General features: G+C 36.3%; 3 protein-coding genes across 3 annotated transcripts; all 3 read left to right on the top strand.

Moving 5' to 3' along the window:
• The first annotated feature begins 11,279 nt into the window (after positions 1 to 11,279).
• On the top strand, positions 11,280 to 12,380 carry LOC130628713 (uncharacterized). Its single transcript, XM_057441697.1, has 2 exons — positions 11,280 to 12,165; positions 12,262 to 12,380. The coding sequence occupies exons 1-2, from the start codon at positions 11,280 to 11,282 to the stop codon at positions 12,378 to 12,380; spliced, it is 1,005 nt and encodes a 334-aa protein (XP_057297680.1).
• Positions 12,381 to 13,317: 937 nt separating this feature from the next.
• LOC130629048 (uncharacterized) lies at positions 13,318 to 17,561 on the top strand. Its single transcript, XM_057442144.1, has 3 exons — positions 13,318 to 13,666; positions 13,831 to 13,883; positions 17,279 to 17,561. Exons 1-3 carry the CDS (start codon positions 13,437 to 13,439, stop codon positions 17,347 to 17,349), a joined length of 354 nt encoding a protein of 117 aa, XP_057298127.1. The 5' UTR covers positions 13,318 to 13,436; the 3' UTR covers positions 17,350 to 17,561.
• Positions 17,562 to 23,494: 5,933 nt separating this feature from the next.
• On the top strand, positions 23,495 to 25,222 carry LOC130628800 (putative nuclease HARBI1). The gene is made up of 2 exons (XM_057441807.1): positions 23,495 to 23,885; positions 23,981 to 25,222. Exons 1-2 carry the CDS (start codon positions 23,584 to 23,586, stop codon positions 25,098 to 25,100), a joined length of 1,422 nt encoding a protein of 473 aa, XP_057297790.1. The 5' UTR covers positions 23,495 to 23,583; the 3' UTR covers positions 25,101 to 25,222.
• Positions 25,223 to 25,237: the final 15 nt, after the last annotated feature.

The following is a 25,237-nucleotide window of genomic DNA, read 5'->3' as shown; positions in this document are numbered from 1 at the left end:
GTGGAGTCGTCACTCTCCAAAGACAAGACTACAAAAAAAAAAAAAAAAAGAATAGTCAAACCCCCTTGCTGACATAAGCCGGAAGTTGTGGTGCTGAATGCAATTTACCTAAGCTCTTTAAGGAAAAGGATGTAAGGTTGTACACCGTTAAGCAAACTTTGTTTGCAAGGGAACACTGCTCTGTCGTTGCAATGAAACCACTTACCATGCACTTGGTTATAAGCAACAGTAGTGTAATGGCCATTGTTCAAATTTCCAGAGTGGTTAATTACAGCCCTTAAGTTGTAGTGCTTGCGACAAGAGACTTCACTTTCTACAGTGGTAGGTATAGAAACGGTGCCCGGGTAAGATGTGACAGAAGAACAAACCTTAGATACAAGACCTTTGTTATAGGCAAAGCGCTTTAATTGCAGAACCAAAATTGAACTGCACTCTGCGACCTCTTTTTCAATTGTTGCAGTTTGGTAACTATTGCAGTAGTGACAGAAGTACGAGTAGACACCTGACAATTCTTCGCTCTCCAAAAAGGTTATCTATTGAAGATTGTACAGTCGATATCAAGGGGAGTTGAAGAAATGGACTTACTTGCTCAGAGGTGCTAATATTATTGCAAGCGCTGCAAGTAGTGCAGATTTTCACACGAGTGTTGAATAATCTACCAAAGAAAGGAAAGGCTAAGGACAACTCTGATATCAGATACTCAAGAATCTCTAGGGCATCTTGCTGAGAGAACGGATTAAAAGCAGCGCCCCTTGCATTAGAAACATGGCCTTTTTATGCATTTAGAAATGAGTGTTCACTGGAACCTTGGAGGAGGATAATTTGCGTAGAATACTTACAAAACTTCTACCTATTGCCATATTGGAATCAATCGCAGAGATGGCTGTGGCGACTGCGGGTAACACATAAAAACATTGCAAGATGGAATTGATGTGACATGTGTTGCCCAAATTTAGCAAGCCGCTTTGGACCAGCTCTATGTGAGAACCAGCCTGAAGTTACTGAGTAAAATGGATGGGCGTAAATCCACGAAGACCTGAAAAATAGAAATTTCAAACCCCCTTGAAAGCTTACATCAGGATCGTAATTTTGTGTTTCTACAATTATTCGCCAATGTTCTGCATACTTTTTGTCCTATTTTTGACATTTTCTTTGTCCTATTTTTTTGTTCACAAATTTCATGTTAAGATTGGCATCATAATTTATTTCGCAGAAATAATTTATTAATTTATAAATTCGTAGCTTTACATTTACTCATTATTTTATTTTCAGAAATCATGAAACGTATTATAACTAACAATATCGACAAACTGAAACAATTTCTAACACTCCACCCAAATGTCGTATGTATAAGAAATGGAATTCAACACAAATTTCATGTTAAGATTGGCATAATAATTTTTTTCGCTGAAATATTTTATTATTTTATAAATTCGCAGCTTTTTATTTATTGATTATTTTATTTTTAAAAATCACAAAACTTATTAAAACTAACAATATCGGCAAACTAAAACACTTTCTGACCCCTAAAATGGACTGCATAAAATACCAAAAATACATCAATAATGGTGACTCTGAGTAAATACGAAAATGATGTTTGGGCGGAAAACGATTGAACAAAAACAGTTATCATTTTGCTGCATCCAGGTCGTCACACAATATATTTTATATCGACATGATGCAACAAACAGCAACTATAGAGATGATTTTAACCGAACACCATTACATTGTGTTGCAGGGGGTGTTTATGTCCTGATGTTTTGTTTTGTTATGAAAATATTGAAGTGACGATCACGATGGAGTTGGAAAACAAACAGCGTATGATGTTGCTGGAAGATGGAAGAGTGAACAAAGCCGGAAAATAATAAGACGAAAAACAAAATATTACAAAGGAAGTTATTAATTTTATTTAATAAATCAAGCCGCTTGGGTTAAGGAACAATGTCATAGCAGATCAACGGTTTCTAAAGTAAAAAATCTGCTTGTTTCTCGATCGCTGATTTCGCATTCCTGTGTTTTATACTTTTTAGTTGCAGCAACGACAAAAAACATCTTTTATACGCGTTGCTTAACTCTTTGCGTACTGCGCCACTAAATTTGCTGCACTCAGGAACGATAACTTTTAGCCGAAAGGAAAACTCCTTATATTTAATATCAAAAAATAAACCAATCAAATGAAAGTTGCAGCGACTTCGTAGCGTCGTTTTATCAGAAACGAAACTTTTGGCGTCTTCAAGAAAAAACATCTCTCTTGATTCAGCAATTGAATATTGCATAAATAGTGATAATAGTGATATTGATTCATAAGTTGGAGGTCCAACAATTGATGAAGAAGAAATTGATGACTTACTTCTGGCTCAAGACTATGAATTTGAGGATCATTTATTTACATTTTGATACCTGTAATTTAGATTATTGAAGCAGGGAATTCCATGAGACGCGTGCAATCGCACGCACGCGCAACAGCTATTCAGACGCTCTTTACTCGCGTAAAATAAAATAAAAAATAATTAAAGAAGGAATTATAAAAATTGATTTTCTACAACGGAGTTAATGTTACCGCATAAGGCTATGCTTTAAGCATTAACTATTAAAAACTGTATCCCAAAAATCAATCGTTTTAATGGACAGCTTTAACTGTATCAATAAAAACTGCTTGCGGTGAAATTAAATTTTTTTAAAAAAGTTGATTAAATGCCGTGTTTTATCCCCGTGTTTAAATTAAAGTGTTTTTTCTGCCTGTGTGAAAATAAATGTGTGTTGAACATTTTATTTTAAAATTCTTAACTGTATAAAAGAACATAACATACTCGCATGAAAAATTTTTAAAGAGAGAGAGAAATGTGTGAAAATGTGAATGTTTTATTCATTTTTTTGCACAGATTTTAAATGTTGCCACCAGCTCTAGAGGGACCGGTTTTATATTTGATACAATAAGTACACCTGTGACTTCAAATAAACCTTCTGCATTGTCATTGTTTTTTTTTAAATAAATCTCAATCGAGACAGTCTGAGACGAAAATCTTATTTCAAAACTTTATTTGAAAAGGAAATACAGTTGAACTTTCTAAATTCGATCGTTGGGGGGGGGGGGGGGGCAATTATTCATACGGAAATTCAAGTTATTGATGGCATACAGCACGTCACAAAGGTTTGGTGTAAAGTATGCTTGAAACATTCTCCCGCACTTAAAAGTAAGTCGTTCTACCGTGGATCAGTAAAAAAATCGATTGAACCATTTATATCCGGAAATAATTCTGTTACTAAATTTCAAGTAGATCATCATGGAAGCACTGAGGCACAAAAGCGAGGAATTGAATTAGAAAGTTTACTTCCAACTGCTGTAAGTAAGATTTCCACTAATTTATGAATTAAGATACGACCTCATTCTTCTGACTTTTTAAAAAAATTGTCGTTGTTTTGTTGTCCCAATCCCAAGAGCGCCAGGGAGGAGGTTGATGGAACAGAAATTACTGTTTTTTATATATTTAATTCAGGAACGATTGAAATAACGGTGCACCAGTTTATTTACAGCTTGATCTTTTGAACATGTCGGAGTATAGTGGTACAGACGCTGACTCTATCAAAAATGCAATGAATGGAGTGTTCGATGAGAAACGCTGCAAGTCCAAATAACATCCGAGGACTATCGAAAAAAAATGATAAGTGCAACAGCGGACGGTGCAAGTGTCAACATGGGGGCACATAAAGGTGTCCTAACCCAGATGATTCATTGTGTAAATCACCGCATCGAATAAGCAGCTAAGAGTGTGGTGACAAATTCTGTTTTTGCAGAAGTAGAGCAATTTTATTTATCCATCTATTTCTTTTTACGCAACTCGGAGCGTTTTAAAGCGAATGTGGACATGCGGCAGAAGTACAAACGTCGATTACAAAGAGCTTCGTAAGATATATGGGACAAACGTGACGGAATCAAGAATTTCCTCTTTAATTGGCCTGTATTCTTGGTCACGTGTGAGAATGCTGTATCATTCACTGAAGGTCGAAGTTACCAGAACTTGAAAAAAGCCAAAATTAGAGGTTTTTTGCACAAGTTTCAGGACTATCGCATACTTTGCCTAACTGCAGCTTACTTAGATCTATTGGAAAAAACCACTCCGTTATCCAAAGTCTTCAAGTGTGAATCCATTATGCCCTTCGACGTAAGCCATGCAGTAAATGTAGCCAAACTAGAGCTGCAGGATTTGGCGGATACTGCATGTACGGACGAGGAAATGACTTAGGAGAGAAATATGTCGCTGTCGAAAGAATTGTTAAAGGGGACATGAGAAAAAAACCTGCCTCACGTCAAGCGATACAGCTAAAGATAACAGGCCTTAAAAATGCGAACGAAGCCACGAGAGAAGCTTCATCTCAAGCCAAAAAGCGGGTAGCATTAGAACTAATCGAAGTTCTTGAGCAACGCTTCGCTGACTTTGATGCTTCTATCTTTAAAAATATGCGGTGGATGGATATCTTGTCTTGGTCAGATGAAATTAATTTTGAAGGCGACCAAGTTATTGCTCTATCTACGCATTTCGATGTACCATTGAACCATGCAGGCTTTGACATTGGTTGTGTATTAAAGGAGTGGAAATCTTGCAGGCGCTACGTAAAGGCAAAGTTTACCGATCTCGAAACAAAGAATGCGATTGTTTGGCGTCATGTCATCATGCGTTAGGAGCAATTCTCAAATATTTGTTTACTCCTTTCGATGGTCATGTCCATATCAGTATCAAACTCAACTTTTGAAAGATGCTTCAGCATTTTGACGATGATGATGACTGACCGCAGGCTGCGATTATCACATGAAGCAATGCGGGATATTATCCGGATAAAATGGAATGACAAACTATGGTCAAAACAAGAACGCAACGAAATTACCGATAGAGCAGTCGAATTTTTGCTTTCAAAACGGTGTACTACACAAATTGACAACCCAACGAAGCAACCATCGCCAGCTGATGATGCAGAATACACGCCAATTACCGATGACGATGGCGAAGACAGTAAAGATAAATTGATTTTGATTTAAAAGATGTTGTTTTGTAATTTTTTTGTATTACATAACAGATAGACTTTTTCTTGTTTTACTTTTAAAAATCTAAAGAACAACTTTAAATCTACAAACAGCTTAAACTATTCCACACAAGCCCTCTCCCAAAAGCTAACAAACAAAACTTCAAACCTCAATAAATAAAAAATGACTTCCATTTTTACTATTGTTATAGATAATAGATAACCTACGGAGAAAATATAACCCTGGGAACAAGGTTGGGATAAATAGCACTACAAACAAAATGGCAGACCATTGCAGTAGGAGCAACGTGTGGCAGGTGTCAGCGTCTCTTCGTATACTGTTTAAATTTATTTATATGGTATTTACCTATTATAAATTACTTCCTACAACGAACCAAGGTGTTTTGATAATATATTTAGCGCTTTTACACCACTTATAGAACACTCACGGGACGGATAAGAGTAAAATAATCCAGAAAAAAAAATGGAAAAAACACATGCGCAAATTTTCTAAAATAAATTTACGCGTGCGATGTGTAACCAGCGTGTTGTTTTCTTCGTGAAATTCCCTGTGAAGTGTCCAAAGCTTATAACATAGTTCTAATATTTGTTTAGTAATGTGGATGATGATTGTGATGGAGTGTTTGAACTATCCGACAGTGAAATAGATAACCAACAGGGACAAACAATAACATTTTGTCCAGATCCTGTCCATAAAGAACAAGATATTCAAATAAGTTATGTTGATGATCCTCAGACAGATATTACCTTAGATGAAGGAAATAGAGGTCCATCTCAACCTCTACCATCTTAGATAGAGCTACAACATATACCACATTCACAATTTTACGCAAAATCCCAAACGGAAACGTCCATTGTTATCACAATCTTCAATTTTGACACAAGAGTTTCCATCACCGACTCTACAACCTGCACCTCCACCACCACCACCACCATTAAAGAAAAAACAGTGCACCGCAACAAAAAAAAACAACAACAACCCCAAAGCAACCCAAAACCACAAACAAAACTTTTCAAAGCTATGATACCCCAGATGATCATCAAATTGATTTGCCCCAATTTCAGCTGAGGCGACAACCAGGTATACATTTGGCAGTAGATAGGAGAAACACTCTGATTTGTCCACTTTTTCAAATTATATTTTGATACTTTACCAACATATATTGGGATGTTAATATTAGTAGCAAACAGTCATATGCTTGTCCTGATGGATCTTGGAAAGAGACAAACTCTTAAGAAATCTGAAGGTTCATATGAATACTGTTGTATCAAGGTCTCGTGAAAGCAAATCGCAATTATTGTTATTGGTCGACAAAGACCCTCTATCATGGATTATGAGCAAGAAGTTTCTTTCACGGTGTAGATAGTAAGAATTACACGCTATGCTACACGTCGTCAACCCGATTCAGGAAAATCCAAATGTGAAATTGTGTAAAGTGGATTTTTTCTTGAATGATTTCCGTGAAAAATGCAAGAGCCTGTACCAACTGCACTAAAATGTTGCTGTTGATGAGAGGTTAGTGAAATCAAAGCATAGGTTGGGGTTTCGTCAATACATTGCAAATAAAAAAGCCAAGTTTGGCCGAAAACTTTGGGTACTTGAGGACAGTGCCAATGGATATTCTTACAAGTTTTTTTATACCGATAAACAAATGATGCTTACACTGATTGACTTCATGTTGTGATGAAATTGATGAAAAGTTCATTGCATAAGGTTATCAAGCACTGTTACACACCTCCGTAAAGTTGGGCAACCATCTGTCTTGTTTTGGAACACCAGCTTGCGGAATCATTACAGAAAATCGAAAAGGTTTCCATTAGAAATGAAAAATGGACAAAATTGGGCAAAAATTAAAGAGATTCAATGAGATGGATTAGAAATGGCAATTGCTTGTATTTCATTGGATAGATAATAAAGTGGTGACAATAATTTCTGCATTGATGCTAGTCGTAAGGTGAGGATCAATGGCAGCTGGGAGAGAGTCGATGTTAAAAAGCCATTAGTTATCAACAGGTACAATACTTTTAAGGGCGGAGTTGATAAATCCGACTAATTGCTAGCAAAGTGTGTCAGATGGTGGAAAACTTTATTTTTTCATGTCATTGACATTGCCGTTGTAAATTCTTTTATATTATTCAATGAATATCGTAAACAGAACCCTGATAAGAAGCATTTTTTTTTTTTTTTTTTTTTTGACATTTGTTCGGGTTCCATTATACAATGGTTCTTATCCCTATAATAACATAATAATAACAACAATAAGAATAAAAAGTTTAGAACAAAAATGATACAAGAAGCATGGAGATCTAGGTTTCAATAAGAGTTGTAGATTTAGGTTTTGTTAAATGGTTGTTAATAGATTAAATAGAGGAAAGGCATAGGCTATAGTTGTATATCGGCGGAAGGTCTCCTTCGACTCTGAAAGACTTCGTATACTATATATATATATATATAAAAAAAAAAAAAAAAAAAAAAAAAAAAAAAATTCTATAATATAAAACCCAAGCATAGGAAGGCTCACTGGGGAGGCTCCGAGATTATCATTTGCACACTCATTCGATAATTTTGAATACCATGGATTTAGAGGAATATGGTGACCCCTTCCAGCACCAAAAACCACAGAGGATTTCGCAACTGCCCATATTCCGGTTTTCGTTGACAAAAAGCGGAACTGCGTTGTTTGTTACTGTTCAATGAAATCTAGGTAAGAAATTTTCAGCTACTGCTCAGCACCACAATGTAATGTTTACTTGCATTGCACTAAAGAGAACAATTGCATTCTTTTGACTATCATAGAAAGTAAATAAAAAAACGTTTTTATTCTTGTAAAAGATTGACTGTGCGGTTCAGAATACTAACCGTTAGCTTTTGGACCACTGTTCTTAACAGGAACGTCAATATCATCTTAAATTTTCAGAGAATTTTCACAAATAAATTTTTAACATATTGTTAGGAATGATATGTGTACTTTATGTTATTAGGTGACAAAACAGTCGACTGTAATAAAAATACTTGTCTAATGAGAAACGGCAGTAAAAGGTCCAATCCTCTGAAGGTTTTGCATCTAAGCAAAATCTTCCTTATTACAAGGATTTTTATTAAATAAGCCATTAACCATAGCAGGAAAACATTAGGAGCACAATACAAACATTTAGAAAAAGGGTAAAACCGAATCAAATAGGTACACAGAAAATAAAATTAAAAAGTATCAAAACAAAGGTATCCTAAAACAGATAAAATTTGAAATGATTCTTAACAAATGTAAATTGAACTGTGCAACAGGAGTTGTGAACATGGCCGTAGCTTTCCACATGTGTTACGGGTACCCAGCACTTAGTCTTACACAGTCATAGGAGAGTACGAGCCTTTCCTAACAGGGGTGGTGTCCCAGAATGGTAGATCAAAAGGACAGGCAGAGGAAATTGGGAATCACATAAGTCTACTTAAACAATGACTCAGGAAAGCAGGACTGTCAATCCTGTAGACAAAGCGAGCAAACTATGCCTCCCTGCTGAACTGGGGTAACAAGTGAGAACGTCAGCCCCAAAGACAAGACAAATTGTCAAGCCCCTTGCTATGCTTTTATAGGTTCCCAAAAAACGGGAGAGGAGTGAGCAAACTCCAAGATTACGGTAAAGCTGACCAAACAAGGTTCAGCCGGAGTAAATGGAAACCGCTATTTAATTTGTGAATAGAAACAACCTTCTAGCGAAACAAAGTATGTAATCTGAGGAATTGTTAAGGTGTGAAGAACACAGCTGTGAAAGGACGTCGTGGATTACAAAAAATAACTAGTGGTTTGGTCTTCCGATGCAGATTAATAAGACGTCATTTCTGGGGAAAAAACTTTTAATTAAGACAAAAAAATAAAAATGGCAGCAGAGAGAGCAAAGGCCACAGGGTTGAGAAGTTTACGGAAGTGCTGGAAATATTATTGATATTCCAACTACTTACAATGGTACTTGGTGTAGCCGCGGCTGGACTGCTATAATGGTGTTGCATCAGTTATTGCAGGTTGCTCTTCCCAAGTATTACACCGAAATCAAGACTTCGCGAGTAGCTATGTCAGAAAAAAGGAAAATGGACAGATTAAAAATATTGATTATTCAGATTGTTTTATTGATCACAACCGAAATGCTTCAAGAATTTGGAATTGCTTGGATGTGTTGAAAACAAACTTTAGACTTTTTTAGCTGTAGTGCTGTGTAGGCAAGTTTATTTTTTAACATGGGTTTCCAACAAATGCAATATGTATTGTTTTTTTTTTTAGAAAATAAAATCAGATTGGGTGCTATAACTTTTTTATCGCTTAATGGATAATGTGCCTACTCAAATATTGACAAAGATTGTCCTTTATTTTTTCTTGACAAGAAAGAATACGTTAATCACGTTACCCAAAGAATAGGAAATAAATTGATAAATTTAATAAAGAATATGAAGGGTGAAAAAGTTGGACTGTGGTAGGGGACGTCCTACAATATTAAGAATTCACTCCATCCAAAATTTTTATTGTCATGCAAAACGAAGCAACAAGACAAATCCAAGAGCATGTCAACTGAAACCTGTGCTATTTCCAAACATTATTCATGCACCACAGAAAAACCTCAGCATAGAAACTTTTTTAAAGGGGACAAGAGTTGGGGTGCAGCTATCCATGAGATTTGGCCACTGGCTCAAAAACATATTGACCCATAAAGACACCCTTCACACCGTCATTTTTAAAATCTGTTACACCTATAAGTTGGCCCATTTTAGAAGGTTTAAACAACATTACCAATCAAAACGCAAACGAGTTCTTCAATGGAGTGCTTTGGAGCATTTGTTCGAAGGTCCAGTATAATTCGCCTTTAGAGATGTCTCATGGATTGATTTTGGTCGTTTGTAATTATACGTCTGGACTTACATATACACTGTCGAAACTATTTCAAGACGCAAGAATACAACCTTAGACATCATCGCTAAGTTAGTGGCGTCAAACTGGAGAAACTATTGAAACTGAAATTCTGAATATGGACCCTAGAGTTGTCAAAGGAAAACCAGAGAGTGACGAATCATTTATAAATGTCAATATTAATAAAAATGAAGCTAGAAAAAAACAAGGGCTTTGAATATTTTTTAATAATTCTGTTAAAAATATTGTTACTCCTTCTCTGAGTGTTTTTGTGACTTTGGAAATTGAAAAAACAAATTGTTAAAAGTTTTAGAGGATCGAATTTTATTTTTGGAAGAAGGGAAAAAAATAAAATAATACATGTGCTTCTAACGACGAAATCGTTGACGCATGACAAAGTACACTTGAACTCTCATGATATCAAGGAATAACAATCTTTCGATATTAACTGATGTCAAAATTGTAGGGGAAGGAGAAGTGAAGAAAGAGCACAGTTGAAACCCAAGAAGAAGAGGGAAGCACAGCTGAGTCCACCAAAGAATTAGACAGCATATAGTGGAGAGTGATAAATCGGATAATCATGCTTCTGAAAAGACAACTATGAGAAATGATGACACAGAAGGAACGTCAGATATAACGCAAGACACGAAAGACAAATGAGAAGTAAAGAGACCTCCAAAAAGGGAGAGAAGACCCCCAAAAATTACTTACATATGACTCTGATGGAAACACCTACAATAGCTCAAAACCTTTCAGAATATCCAAGGGGAGATATATGTATGTAATTACGTGTGTTGGGTATACCAAAATGGTATACCCAACACACGTGAAGGCAAGGTGAGCAAACTCTGCCTCCCTACTGGAATGGGGTAACAAGTGGTACCGTCAAACCCAAAGACAAGACAAAAAGTCTAGCCCCCTTGCTATGCTTCTTACAGGATCCCAAGAGAGAGAAGGGAGTGAGCAAACTCCCATATCACGGCAAACTAACCGGCCAAAAATTAGCTGGGGTAAATTAGAACCGCTAGGGAAATTTATTCCCTCCCCCAATTTGTTTTTATGGCATGGAAAAAGTTAAGTCCTGGTAAAAAATAGTATGTAACAGGATGAATTGTTCAGGTGAGATGAATTGACTTCTGAAACGCAGCGGTCGTTGCACTTAAGCCAAGTGTTTCGTTGATCTTTAATAAACACCCAGTAATGTCCGGCTTTTAAGATACCTGAATGGTTAATGGTGGCGACTTATCTATTTCTTTAGATTTATATACTGTACTACTAACATATATTCCAGTTCTTTATGTTGAATAAAGCCATTGTTTTGGTTCATTACTGTTTTCACTTTCAAAGATGAGCAAAGCATTGAAACCTTCACGTCTGGATATTGATCCAACTTCCCCAAAAGCTGCAAAAGAATGGAAACACTGGAAAAGAACATTCGATATCTCCATTACTGAATGTGGGCCAGAAGCACAAGATAAATTCAGATCTGTTATAAACTTTATATCTTCAGATGTTTTTGAATATGTTGAGGAGTGTACAACTTACGATCAAGTGGTAGAAACTTTAACAAAACTTTATGTAAAAACTCCTAACACTATTTTTGCTCGTCATAAGCTGAGTTCAAGAAAACAAAAGCCTGGTGAATCACTTGATGAGTATGTTGAAGAGTTAAAGAAAGTGAGTAAACATTGTAACTTTGAAGCAGTCACAGCCAAAACGTATCGATCTGAATTGATAAGAGATTCTTTTATTGATGGCTTAACTTCCAGTTACATTCGACAACGTCTTCTGGAAAGTACAAAACTGACACTAGACGAAGCACACCAGAAAGCTCGGACTCTAGATGTTGCCCAGAAAAATGCTGAAGTTTATTCCCAGAATATTCAACCAACTGTCGCTGCAGCAACCGTTGAAACTGAATTTGACTCAGAGTCCGTAACGTCATCATCTCTTGTTGCATTGAGAAAAGGATCCCAGCCTAGACAAACAATTCGTAAAAAGTCATGCTACTTCTGCAGTGGTGCCATGCATGCAAACCGATCATTATGTCCAGCTCGAGACGGCACTTGTCATAATTGCTCCAAAACCGGACATTTCTCAAGCCTTTGTCAGTTAACTAAAAACAAAGCCAATGATTTTAACTTGTCAGCTATCTACTCTCCAACACTTTGTGCTATATCAGCTGCTTACCCATCCAATTTTCGTCATGCTTCAGTACAAGTCACTATTAATGGTACCTCATTGGACGCTCTAATTGACTCTTGTAGTTCCGATAATTTTATCAGCAAGAAAGCTTTTAAATAATTAAACATTCCAATGACTTCTTCAGATAAAAAGGTATCCATGGCACTAATCTCAATGCAGTCTTCAGTGATTGGAAGCTGTATGTTAACCCTATCATTAAATTACCATGTCTACGAGAATGTCAGAGGAGATATACTTCAGTGACGTTATCCTTTGATACGGTTTCCAAAAACAGCATAAGAATGTAATATTCGAAATCCGTGGAACACAGCCACAGCCATCTTGTTATCACTGGTAAACAAATTAATGATACAAATGCTGTTGCAATAACCGATCAACCAACAAACGTTGCAAAAGTAAAACCACCTTCATTAAGAGTTTACCAGAAAATATGAAACCAATAGCTACTAAATCAAGGTTTTTCAACAAGGATGACAGAAACTTTATTAGGAAAGAACTTAAAGTGCTACTTGATTCTGGCATGATTCAACGAAGTGATTCACCTTGGAGAGCCCAAGTTCTTGTGGGGTGAATTTAACCATTACCGTAAAAGGCTGTGCGTTGATTACTCACAAACAATCAATTTTTACACCAGATGCACACCCACTACCTCGTATTGACGAAGTGGTCAACAATCTCTTATAATACAAATTCTTTTCAACCTATGATCTCAAAAGTGCATACCATCAGATTCCGTTGCAAGAGTCACAAAGGAAAGATACCGCTTTCTAATGTCTTGGAGATCTTTATGAATTTACGGTGATACCGCTCCGTGTCACAAATAGGGTTCCCTGTTTTCAGAGGATAATGGACACAGGGGCGTAGCCAGCGTCAGTCAGGCTCTGCGATCGACTGACCTACTTTTTTCATCCCAACACGTCGTTTTTTTCACCGCCCCCGCCAACACATGGATGGGCGCACCGATTATGCATCGGCACAAATCTTTTCCCGGGCGGCGCACACAAGCTTCGCGCCTTCGCACGTCGTTTTTGCAGGATTTAGCAGTATCCACTTTGTTTTGCAGGCTGAGGTGTTGAATCTCTACTTTGTTTCTCAGATAGTTTTTTCGCAGGATTACATGCTAAATTTATGCCCATGTAAAGTCATGTGTCTTCCATTTATGGTCATTTTGGACGCATCCTATTGGCTAATAACTTTCGCAGATAGGGTAAAAATTCGCTCCTTATAAGGCTATATGAAAATACGCGAAAAAATTAAAAATGAAATCAAGGTCAGTGAAGTTGCGAAGGTGAAGAAATCATGATGGTGTTATCAAACGTAAAGTCGTATTTAGCTTCAGGAAATTTGAACGACCTTCAAAAAGTTTCAAGTTCTTTGAGAACTACGCTGGATAATAAACTGAGAGATCCCGATTTCTCAGTTTTATTAGATGAAGGCGCTGTGAAACGAAACGAAGAAGCTGAAAGTTTCATCCCAAAGGATCATCTGCTAGCCATCAGCTGTAAGGATAATTCTATTCGGGCTCTCAGGTTAGTTTATAATTGCTATAATCCTTTGACAATACATTGTTTAAACAATGCAGTGATTAAGTTCGTGTCATTCGACACACGGAATCACTTAACAATAATGGTGTAATTGTAAAGTAAACTTATTTTGTATGTTGTGGTTTATGAGAGCTTTATTTTAACTTCAGGTCAGTGACAGACGGTGATTGTTTATACAGCAGTGCTTCTCTGGCTGTTTCAGGTACGAATGATTTAATAGATGAGCTTAGAGCTTGAACTTTGCATAGAGCTTTTCGAAAATTCTCTATTCTACTCAAACCATCCAATTTTTGTATCTTTATGTCAATCTTCAGATTTGTTTTCCTGTGTAGAAAGTACATTAAAGTTTTCAGTTAGCCATTCCTCTGTAGACACAGGTCTTTCGGCAGCAGATCTTGTACAGAAGGAAGCTATTCTTATGTGCAGTAAAAACATATGGTCATCTTTTATCTGTATACTTGCCTTTACCAGTGTATTAAAAAGAAATATTTCAACTTCATATCCTGATTGTGGTCAGCTACGATTCAAGACGCTTTTCAATCAGAATATTTTTCCTCGTCTGCCTTCAAATAAAAATTTACAGCCTGTTTCAATTTTATTTTGCAATAATGGCAAACATTCTGGGCAATTTAAACCCAATCATTTTGTCCCTTCAGTTTCCATTAAATTGAGTAAAGCTACGTTAAAGCGTCCTGCTCAATATTTTCAAGCTAGGTTGCCATACTTTATGAAGACAGAGAGCAAAATAAAAAGAACTGAAAACGTATGTGTCTCATCACCAAATTTTTCCTCTTCATTAGGCCAAACAACATTAGTTAATCAATGTGGTACTTCTGGCACTAATGAGGAGACTTCTTTCATTTCAAAAAACCCAACCTTTAACTTTAAAAACTTTTTTGTCAAAGGAAATGCTAAGTTAAAACCTATTACACCTGAAAAAGTTTTTTCTGCAAAACCTTTATTAAATTCTTTCCCCCCAGGTTATATTGATGGTATTGGAAAATATGATGTAGGCACTTATTACAAGCAAGCTCCACACCTTAGTGATCATGATATAGTCACATATGTTGATAACGTAACAAAACCTGATCAAGGATTCACTTTTCCTAGGGACAAACTTAATAGGCGATTTCGATATGTTTGGTTTGCTCAATTTCCGTGGCTAGCATATTCTAATCACATGGATGCTGCGTTTTGTCTGCCTTGCACATTATTGCATCAAAAAATAAATTTAAAATCTGCATTAGCTACTAATCAGAACTACTGGAATGACAGTGTTTCGGTCTATAAAAAACATGAAAAAAGTGCTCTTCATAAGGACACCTCTTCTATTTTGACTTCTTTAAGGACTCACCAGTCAGGTACAACCAAAAAAATTAATGAACTGGTATCTACTATGTATTCCAAAAAGGTAGAAGCCAACAGAATTTTTTTAGCAGCTATTATTGATACAGTTATTCTTTGTGGCCGCCTATGCATTTCCCTGAGAGGACACAGAGACAACTTAAAAGATTTTCCTGAAGTTGGTGGCTATGCTCCTTATTCTGTTAGCAATTTTCTTGACCTTTTAAATTATAGAGTAGGAGGGGGTGATATAGCTTTAGGTAATCATTTAAAAGCCTGTTCAAAAAATGCAACTTACTTATCACCACAAACACAGTATGAAATTATTTCATGTTGTGGTGATTATATAACAGACAAAATAATATCTGCAGTTAAACAAGCTAAATTTTTTTCAATAATTTGTGACGAAGCTTGCGACACATCTACCAAGGAACAAATGTCAGTAGTACTTCGTTTTGTAGACCAACATTGTAACTTGCGAGAGGAATTCATAAGGTTTGTTCATTGTAGTGAAGGGCTCTCAGGTTTGTCTATTTCAAAGGTCATTTTAAAAACCTTGAATGAACTTTCTCTTGACATACAGAATTGTCGAGGTCAATGTTATGATGGTGCTGGGAATGTAGCTGGTAAAACTAATGGTTGTCAGGCTCATATTTTAAAGCAAAACAGATTAGCTTTATACACACACTGTTCTTCTCATCGCCTAAATTTAGTTGTCTGTAATTCGTGCTCTGTACATTATGTCCGCAACATGATGGATCAAATCAAACAGATAACATATTTTTTCAAATTTTCTGAAAGTAGATTGAAACTTTTACGAAAGAATGTTGCTGACTTTACTAACAATCCTAATTATGCCCATATTATTGATGTTTGTAACACTAGGTGGGTGGAACGTATTATTGGCACTAGTGTTTTTAATGATTTATTTGAAGGCATTTTAGCTACTTTTGATGAGATGGCCCTTAACCCTAATAGGGTAATTAATGCTGATATTGTATCCAAAGCAGTCAGTCATAGAAATGCATTGGAAAAATTTGACTTTGTTATTGCCATGGTCATTACTAGACAGGTATTTGACATGACAATGGAAGTAACAAAACTATTACAAAGTAAGACTAATGACATGTTTAAAACTGTAATGTTAATTAATTCTTTAAAGGATAGGTTTTCTTGCATTAGAGACAATATTGACACCTATCATGAAAAGTGGTTTTTACTTGCAGAGGAATTAGCTCAAAAAGTAAACATAACAGTTAGTGTTCCTCGAACTGCTAAAAGACAAGTACACAGGCCAAATTATACTTATTCTGATGTTTCAGATTACTTTAAAAAGGCCATAACTATCCCTCTTATTGACCATGTGATTTCTGAGCTAAACGATCGATTTGATCATTCTGTGACTGCATGTCATGGTCTAGTGATCATACCATCCAAACTTTTGCATCTCCTTGCATATGAAAAAGAACACTCTTCTAAATTGCCATGGAAAAATCAATTTGACACATTTGTAAATTTCTATTTTAACGACTTTCCCAACCCTTTAACTATTTCAAATGAGCTAGAGGTGTGGGTAACCTTTTGGCAAAATATGGAAAAAGAAAATCCTGAATCCATTCCAAACTCCATTGAAGCTACTCTTATAGCTTTCCCTCGTGCAGATGGAGTCTTTAGCAACATAGAGGTGGCCCTTAGAATTTTAGCCACTATTCCCATGACTTCATGCGAGTGTGAAGACATCGCAAAACATCGCAACAGAAGACAAAACATCGCAACAGAAGAAAGGTTTAATGGTCTTGCTCTACTCCATGTTCATTTGGGTGTTCAAATAAATAAAGAAGATATAATTAATAGGTTTTTCGCCAAGGGACCACGCAGGTTAGATTTTGTCTAATCATTTTCTTTTTTCAACTTTTTCGATTAACTTCCATCTCAATCTTTATTAAGATGTATTATAAGGTATGTATATATAAAAAATTTAAATAAATAAGCAACTTACCCCCACTTCTAGCCTAATATTAAGTAAATAACCTATTTCTAGCCTAATATTAAGTAAACACCCCTTTTTCCATTTTACTGTCATTTTGACCGGTAGATATACATGTACATTTATGTATCTGATTTGATTGATTCACTCATTCATGGTTTGGGTATGAAACTCTGATCCTTGCCATGTTTTTATTCATTCATTCATGTTAGATTCAATTTGTCCATGGTTCCATTTCATTATATTTTTGAAATTTTTATTAATAGTTATGAAGAAAGAAGATTTTGATTTGGTTATATTTTTAATAACCTCCAATCTGCAAAAAACATTATTTTAGTGCTGAATATGAAGAAAGAAGAATGAAGATTTTAGTTATTGCACTAATAACTTTCAATCTATAAAAAACATTATGATGGTGTTATGCTGTCTTATTCCTGGTTTGATTACAACCTTGCTAATAAATATTGTAATGTATTTTATGTTGTCATTTATTCCCCCATTTTGATCAATTGTTCAGAATACTTAACGTGTATCGTGTATCTCAGAGAGTCGGTTTTATGGCGTTTTAGTGCTTAAAGGGCGTAAAAAGGCGTTGGTTTCCAGAGCTCCGCCCTGGACCCGTTGGGGGACTCACAACGCCCCCCAAACCCCCAGTTGCTTAATATCGCACCTTTGGTGCGATGTTGACCCTGCGCGTCAATGCTTCGACTAAGGTTAATTTTTTTCTGGCTACGCCCCTGGGACAATCTGGTCAAAGAGAAAGGATTAACAGACACTTTCCCTTATCTTGATAACGTCACCATTGGAGGAGTCGACGAAGAGCATTTAAAAAGAAATAATATTCCAGGAAATGATAAAAAAGAGGAACATAAAACTTAATGGCTCAAAAGCTATTCAATGTTCTCTAGTAATAGACATTCTTGGGTACAGAATTAGTGACAGAGGTATCCAGCCAGACCCAGAAAGATTACATCCGTTATTGGAATTTCCACCACCTTCAAGTACTGCATCTCTTCGTCGATCCCTTGGTATGTTCCATTACTATGCCAAGTGGATACCTCAATTTTCTGACATAGTTCGTCCACTGGCAGAAACCGAGACTTCTCCATTAAACAAAGCTGCTATTGAGTCTTTTAACGCTATCAAGGCAGAGCTTGAAAGAGTTGTACTGGCCCAAATCGATGAAGATATTCCATTTGTAGTCGAGTGTGATGCTTCTGATACTGCTATATCTGCATCACTAAATCAAAATGGTCGACCAGTTGCTTTCATGTCCAAAACGTTATCTAAAAGTGAGAAATGGTATCCTACTGTTGAGAAGGAAGCCCTCGCAATCATTGAAGCTGTCAGAAAATGGAATCACCTACTGTCACGTCAACACTTTACTCTAATAACAGATCAACCATGTGTATCTTACATGTTTGACAACCGAAGGCGCACCAAAACTAAGAAAAATAAGATACAGACATGGAGAATGGAACTTGCGGAATTTTCCTACACTGTCAATTATCGTAAAGGAAAGAACAACGTTGTTGCTGATTCCTTCACTCGTGCTCACTGCCTTGCAGTTTCAAACAACCACGATATCCACATACAACTAGATCATTTTGTTAGAGCTAAAAACCTACCGTTCTCAACCAAAGACGTTAAACGTATTTGTTCCAATTGTAAAAACTGTGCAGAGCTAAAACCTCAATTTTACAAAGGGGTGCGTGGAAAGTTAATGAAAGCTACTTTACCACTAGAACGAATGAACATCGATTTCAAATGTCCTTTACCTTCAATTACTCGAAACAAGTATAATCTGACTGTTATCGAAGAATATTCTCGCTTTCCGTTTGCGATACCTTGTCCAGATATGTTGACTCCTAATGTCATTAAATGTCTTGATTCAATCTTTACTCTATGCGGAATGCCAGGATATACACTATCAGATAGAGGAAAATCATTTATGTGGTCAGATCTTGTCAAGTATCTTACTAGTCAAAACATCGCAACAAGGCACAGCACACCTTATCATCCCACTGGTAATGCCCAGGTTGAACGTTATAACAGTGTTATTTGGAAGGCAGTTAGACTAGCCCTACTCAACAACATATAATTGCTAAATTCACCTACTTTGAAATGTCTTGAACCATTCACCCATTCACATACTTAGACATTTGGCAAAAATTATTACTCCTCGCTAAAATTTCGCTTCTCTACTTAACTGAAGTAAGAAGTGAGATCGTTATTCTGAGCAAGGACGTTTAAAGGGAGTAGTTTCTATTGAAAGTAAAAAGTTCTCAAGACAGAGAATAGAAGGGGGTGGGCAAACTCCTATTTCACGGTAGACTTAAAAAAAGTTCAGTTGGGGTAAACGAGATTCCCTGCCCCATACATTTGGTTTATCTAGAGGTGGCTAGCTGCCGTAATATTGAACTGAACTTGCTAGGTCTGTGGGAACAAACTAGATGTTATTCGTTTTCTCTTGCAGAAAAACATTTGTCGAAAAACCGCAAGATGTGTGATTTTTTTCAAGCCCGCTAAATTTTGTAAACTTGTTTAGGCAAATCGTGTAGCAAAACTTCTGACAAAAATTGTGCCGGCAAAAATTTCTGTACGTACTTACTAAATCAGGAAACGACCGAAAACGAGCAGAAACTATCAAAAAGCCCAAAATACAAGCATGGCTATATGACAGGCGAAAAAGATTACCAAAATGCTTGATTATGCGCCCAAGTTTCATTCATTTTTTATTTTTTCTGGGAAGCCATTGCAGTGATGTCTCACGAAGTTTTTTTGCTCAAGGGAACGTAAAAAGAGGTCCTGCTTATCCGGGGTCTATTCTCTTCAGCGAAGTATTTTTGCTTGGGTTTAGGAGGTTTAATGGACCGAGAAATTTGGTCCCAAATAAGTGAATGTTCAACTTATCCAGGGTACAACTTAATGCGAGTATAAGAATGTTAGATAGATAGATAGATAGATAGATAGATGTGCATATTTTACATGGCTACCCTCACAAATATCGAGGGATATACCCTGTCTATTATTTCCAGGAGGGGCCATGGCGTAGATGGAGAGTCCTAGAGTATTTAATGCTCATTTTGAGTTACGCAGACCCAATTAGAGCCCTCCCGGCAACATCCAACAGCCCACACAGTGTGCCATCTTCCCAATTTCCCTCGCATGGCGAGGGTTAACCCGGGGCTATGGTAACATTCACTCGCCCATGTTGAATCGCCGTCAAGAGGAATCGAACCCCGGTCTCCCGCACAGAGTACGAGAGCTATAACCACTAATCTACAGCGCCATAATCTACGGGGACGCTATTTGAAGAGGGGCACTAAATCTAAACAAACATTTTAAAATTGAATGTTTTTTTAAAGGCAAACACAACTTATACAGCGTTACTTTTTTATACACAACGTTCTCTGTAGACAAGGCCTGTTTCACGGTCATTAAACAAATTTTTGCTTGGGTTTAGGAGGTTTAATGGACCGAGAAATTTGGTCCCAAATAAGTGAATGTTCAACTTATCCAGGGTACAACTTAATGCGAGTATTAGAATGTTTCCTGCACGACGGGGACGCTATTTGAAGAGGGCACTAAATCTAAACAAACATTTTAAATAAGATAAAAACATTGTGGCTTCACGATAAAATACCAATATTAGGACCAACAATGAGTATGTTTATTATTTTTTATTGACAATATATTTCGGATAAAAATTATCCATCATCAGGTCTAAAAGCAAATAAATAATGTTAAAAACAGTTAAAAACAAGTATAAAATTATTCAACATATCATACATAAACTACACCTCACACTACAACAAATCAAATTTACAAGAAAATCTAAAAACAAAACGAGTTTAGAAGAGAGTAAGGTAATTAAATTTTTATTACCAATGCTCTGCTTCTATATTCGTCTTTTGTATTTAAAACCGGTTTGATGTAATTGATCATTAACGCCTCAAGAGTCATTAAATGATAAACGTTCCGTGTTGATGAACATAAAATTGATACATTTTCCATTGTTAAAAGATTATTGCAATCGTCGAAATGCTTTCCCACCGGACCAGTTCTTTTATGTTCCTTAAGTCGTTTGATTAAATGTCGGCTCGTCTGTCCGACATAGCACGAGTTGCATCGTGGACATTCTATTTTGTATACCAAACAACTTTTGAAACATTTTTCAATTACAGGTTTCAATGGAGGCAGAGAACTTTTCAACTTTTTCAATGTGAAAATAATTTTACACGGAATATTCAACTTTCTCATATAAGTTTCAAATTTCTCCGAAACTCGCCCACGATATTGAATGAAAATCAAGAAGATGATTTTCATTCAATATCGTGGGCGAGTTTCGGAGAAATTTGAAACTTCTATGAGAAAGTTGAATATTCCGTGTAAAATTATTTTCACATTGAAAAAGTTGAAAAGTTCTCTGCCTCCATTGAAACCTGTAATTGAAAAATGTTTCAAAAGTTGTTTGGTATACAAAATAGAATGTCCACGATGCAACTCGTGCTATGTCGGACAGACGAGCCGACATTTAATCAAACGACTTAAGGAACATAAAAGAACTGGTCCGGTGGGAAAGCATTTCGACGATTGCAATAATCTTTTAACAATGGAAAATGTATCAATTTTATGTTCATCAACACGGAACGTTTATCATTTAATGACTCTTGAGGCGTTAATGATCAATTACATCAAACCGGTTTTAAATACAAAAGACGAATATAGAAGCAGAGCATTGGTAATAAAAATTTAATTACCTTACTCTCTTCTAAACTCGTTTTGTTTTTAGATTTTCTTGTAAATTTGATTTGTTGTAGTGTGAGGTGTAGTTTATGTATGATATGTTGAATAATTTTATACTTGTTTTTAACTGTTTTTAACATTATTTATTTGCTTTTAGACCTGATGATGGATAATTTTTATCCGAAATATATTGTCAATAAAAAATAATAAACATACTCATTGTTGGTCCTAATATTGGTAAACATTTTAAAATTGAATGTTTTTTTAAAGGCAAACACAACTTATACAGCGTTACTTTTTTATACACAACGTTCTCTGTAGACAAGGCCTGTTTCACGGTCATTAAACAAAATAAAAATTGTAACATCGTGTGTGAGCAACTAGCATTAGTTAACTTTGCTCTGAATAAGCTTTTTAGAATGAAAACGTAAAAAGTCAAACCGAGTAAGAAATCCCTGCATAAATTACAATGAAAAAGTTAAAACGTTTGTTTACAAGTCTTCAAATACGCAACCTGTGGACGAGAGTAGCAATTTGTTTATCGGACAGCAACTCTTTTGTCTTATTCGGTACCAAAATAGCGTTAAACTGGAACTTCTGCTGGTGTCCTTTCAACCAGGTGTGGAGGTAATGTAAGTACACATTGCCACTACTTTTCTTCAGTTTTCCTTCCTTGTTTGTGTACTGTGTGATTGCAGTTGTTTTAACAGCTATGATTTCTGTCAGCTTCCACTCCCCACAACGCTTCACACTGTTCCGGAAGCCACGTATATCCATTTTATGTACCAATGCATGCATTTTTGATTGCACTCGCGTTGGATCAAATATATCAATGGTTGATAACTTTTTTTTACTTGCTGCTGGGTGTCATTTTTCTTTAATTTCAGCAGAGTGACAGTACGAAGGCTTTGACTTTGGAATATATCAGGCTCAGGCTGACGAACTCTTTGTTTTTGACCAGGAGTCTTCTTTAAACCAGCGTCAGATGGTTTAGTATACTTGTCATACGAAGAAGGGATGAAAGGCTGTTTTCGTCTAATTGGGCCCCAACGAAGCCATGTTGTTGGTTCAACAAAAAAATGCTGGCATCCGGGCGCCAGTCTATACTTCCCTTGTCCATACAATGCCTTTTCCACTTCGTCCAAGTAGTTTTCTTTAATCCACTTTGTCAGATTTTCACTCACACATCAGTGGTGGTTGATAGGTCGCTAAGTTTTTTAACAGCATATGCTTTAGGTCTAAGCTGTTGCTGTAAAACCGTCCATCAATTTGAAGTTTTTCTCGTACAGACATAACTAAACATTGCTTAAATATATCTGTTCTGTGTTTTTGAAACCACAAGTGAAAACCAGGCATAATGTCGTCCGAAATAGATTTCAAACTTGTCAATTTAATGTCAAAATCCTCTTCATCGTCATCATCTGCAAGTCCTTTGAATTCTAGTGTTTATTTGCATACCATATACATTTGCCATTATTCTTCCAACGATTTTTTGATTGATTCCCATGCTTTACAATTTTGTTGAATCTGCTTGTTGGAGGTGTTGCGTGCACCATAAATGGTTTGCATTATGCAAGATGTCATGTACACCGTTGGCGATTGCGTGGTTCAAATCATGTCCTACTTTCTTTATATTGACGAGCTTTCGTTCTCCAATCACAATCTCACCAACGAAACTTTGATAGGGATTTTGATTCTTCTTGAATTGCCACTGACTCGGGCCTAAATACAATATTTTATTAAGGCAGCGTTTACATGGAGCCCGTAATGAGTTCAAACCGGTTTGACTTTCACCCCGGTTTGAAATAGCCCTTCTGTTTACATGAACAATTTCGGTACGGCTTGGCGAAGTAATAAAATTCGTCAAATCTTTTTTCTAGTTCCAGTCTTTTCCGCGCGTATTTTTAGGATTATTTTCAAGATGGCGACGAGCAAGACATATGCTATGAAAAACTTCTCTATGCTTATATCATTTTTTTTAAGTTCGCTGGGTTCATTGGTTGCTGTGTTTACGAGAAATGTTGAATATCTACTATCACCTCGTAGGCAACAGCAACGACATCTGTTTAATGCTGTGGAAGATCACAATGCTGTGCTAAGAAAAATGCAAAATTTAAAACATAGGTAGGTTGCTTTTTGCTTCCCTGTCCTGTGCTTTACTAGCTTAATATCCAGAAAGAAAAATTATTGTCTTTACGACTGAAGTTTTTTTTATTTAGGGTAAACAAAAGACGAAAAAGAAGAAGATGGATCAACCCAGGACGTACTGATCTTTGGTGGCAAAATTTATACTCTGGAGCGTTGCTGGAACAGGAATGGTGTCAGAACTTAAGAATGGACTACCCTACATTTATGAATTTAGTTGATAAAATCCGTGTAGAAGTTGAACCGGCACACAATTCATTTCGAATAGACACTCTTTCTGCTGAGAAAAGGACAGCAATGGTCCTATATTACTTGAAGGATCAAGGCTCTTTACGGATGACGTGTAATACATTTGGTGTATCATTAGCCACTCTTTCCAAGTCGTTAAGATCAGTGTGTGGGGCAATTAATGATATTCTTGGTCCAGAGTTAATAAAATTTCCTCGTACAGAGGCTGAACTGAAACATGCTGCAACGCTCTTCGAAAGCAAGTTTGGATTCCCTCAAGCCATCGGTTGTGTTGATGGCACTCATATTCCTATAAAAAGGCCAACTGAAAATGCACAGGAATACTTCTGCTACAAGATGAAGTACTCAGTGAATTGTCAAGCTATCTGTGACGAGAAAGGATGCTTTATCGATGTGGAGGTAAAGTGGCCTGGTAGTGTACACGATGCAAGGGTTTTTGCTAACAGTTCAGTTAGCAAAATGTTGGTGAACAACCGTCTTCCACCTTGTTTACAGGAATTATTGCCTGGGTATACACCGGTACCGCCATTACTAATTGGAGACCCAGCATACCCATTGTTGCCTAATGTTATGAAAGAATTTAATTCATGTAGCAGTTCAAAAGAATTGATTTTTAATAACCATTTACGTCGTGCCAGAAATCAAATTGAATGTGCCTTTGGACGGTTAAAAGCAAGATGGAGAATTTTAAATCGATGTCTCGATGTTGAATTGGATTTTGCAATGAATCTCATTTACTCTTGTTTTGTTCTTCACAATTATTGTGAAATAAATAAAGTTGATGTGCATCCTGACTTGCTCCAAGTACAAATGATGAACGAAGAACGATGTCAAAATTGTGAACATTATAACCAAGTTTATCGGCTATACACGTACAACTCACATCGAGGAAAAGCTGTCAGAGATTCTGTGATGGAATACTTGCACGATAAAATGGAAAATTAAACTATGAACATTTGTTTTTAACTTGTATTATATTGTATTTTTTATAGATAGAAATGTTTGTGAACAACCGTCTTTTTAACTTGTATTATATTGTATTTTTTATAGATATTTTAGTCACTAAATGATGTTTTATTTTT

Source organism: Hydractinia symbiolongicarpus, chromosome 15 (assembly GCF_029227915.1).
Source record: "Hydractinia symbiolongicarpus strain clone_291-10 chromosome 15, HSymV2.1, whole genome shotgun sequence".
Lineage (NCBI taxonomy): Eukaryota > Metazoa > Cnidaria > Hydrozoa > Anthoathecata > Hydractiniidae > Hydractinia > Hydractinia symbiolongicarpus.
Note: the sequence above shows the minus strand (reverse complement) of the source record. Positions and strands in the feature narration are given on the sequence as shown.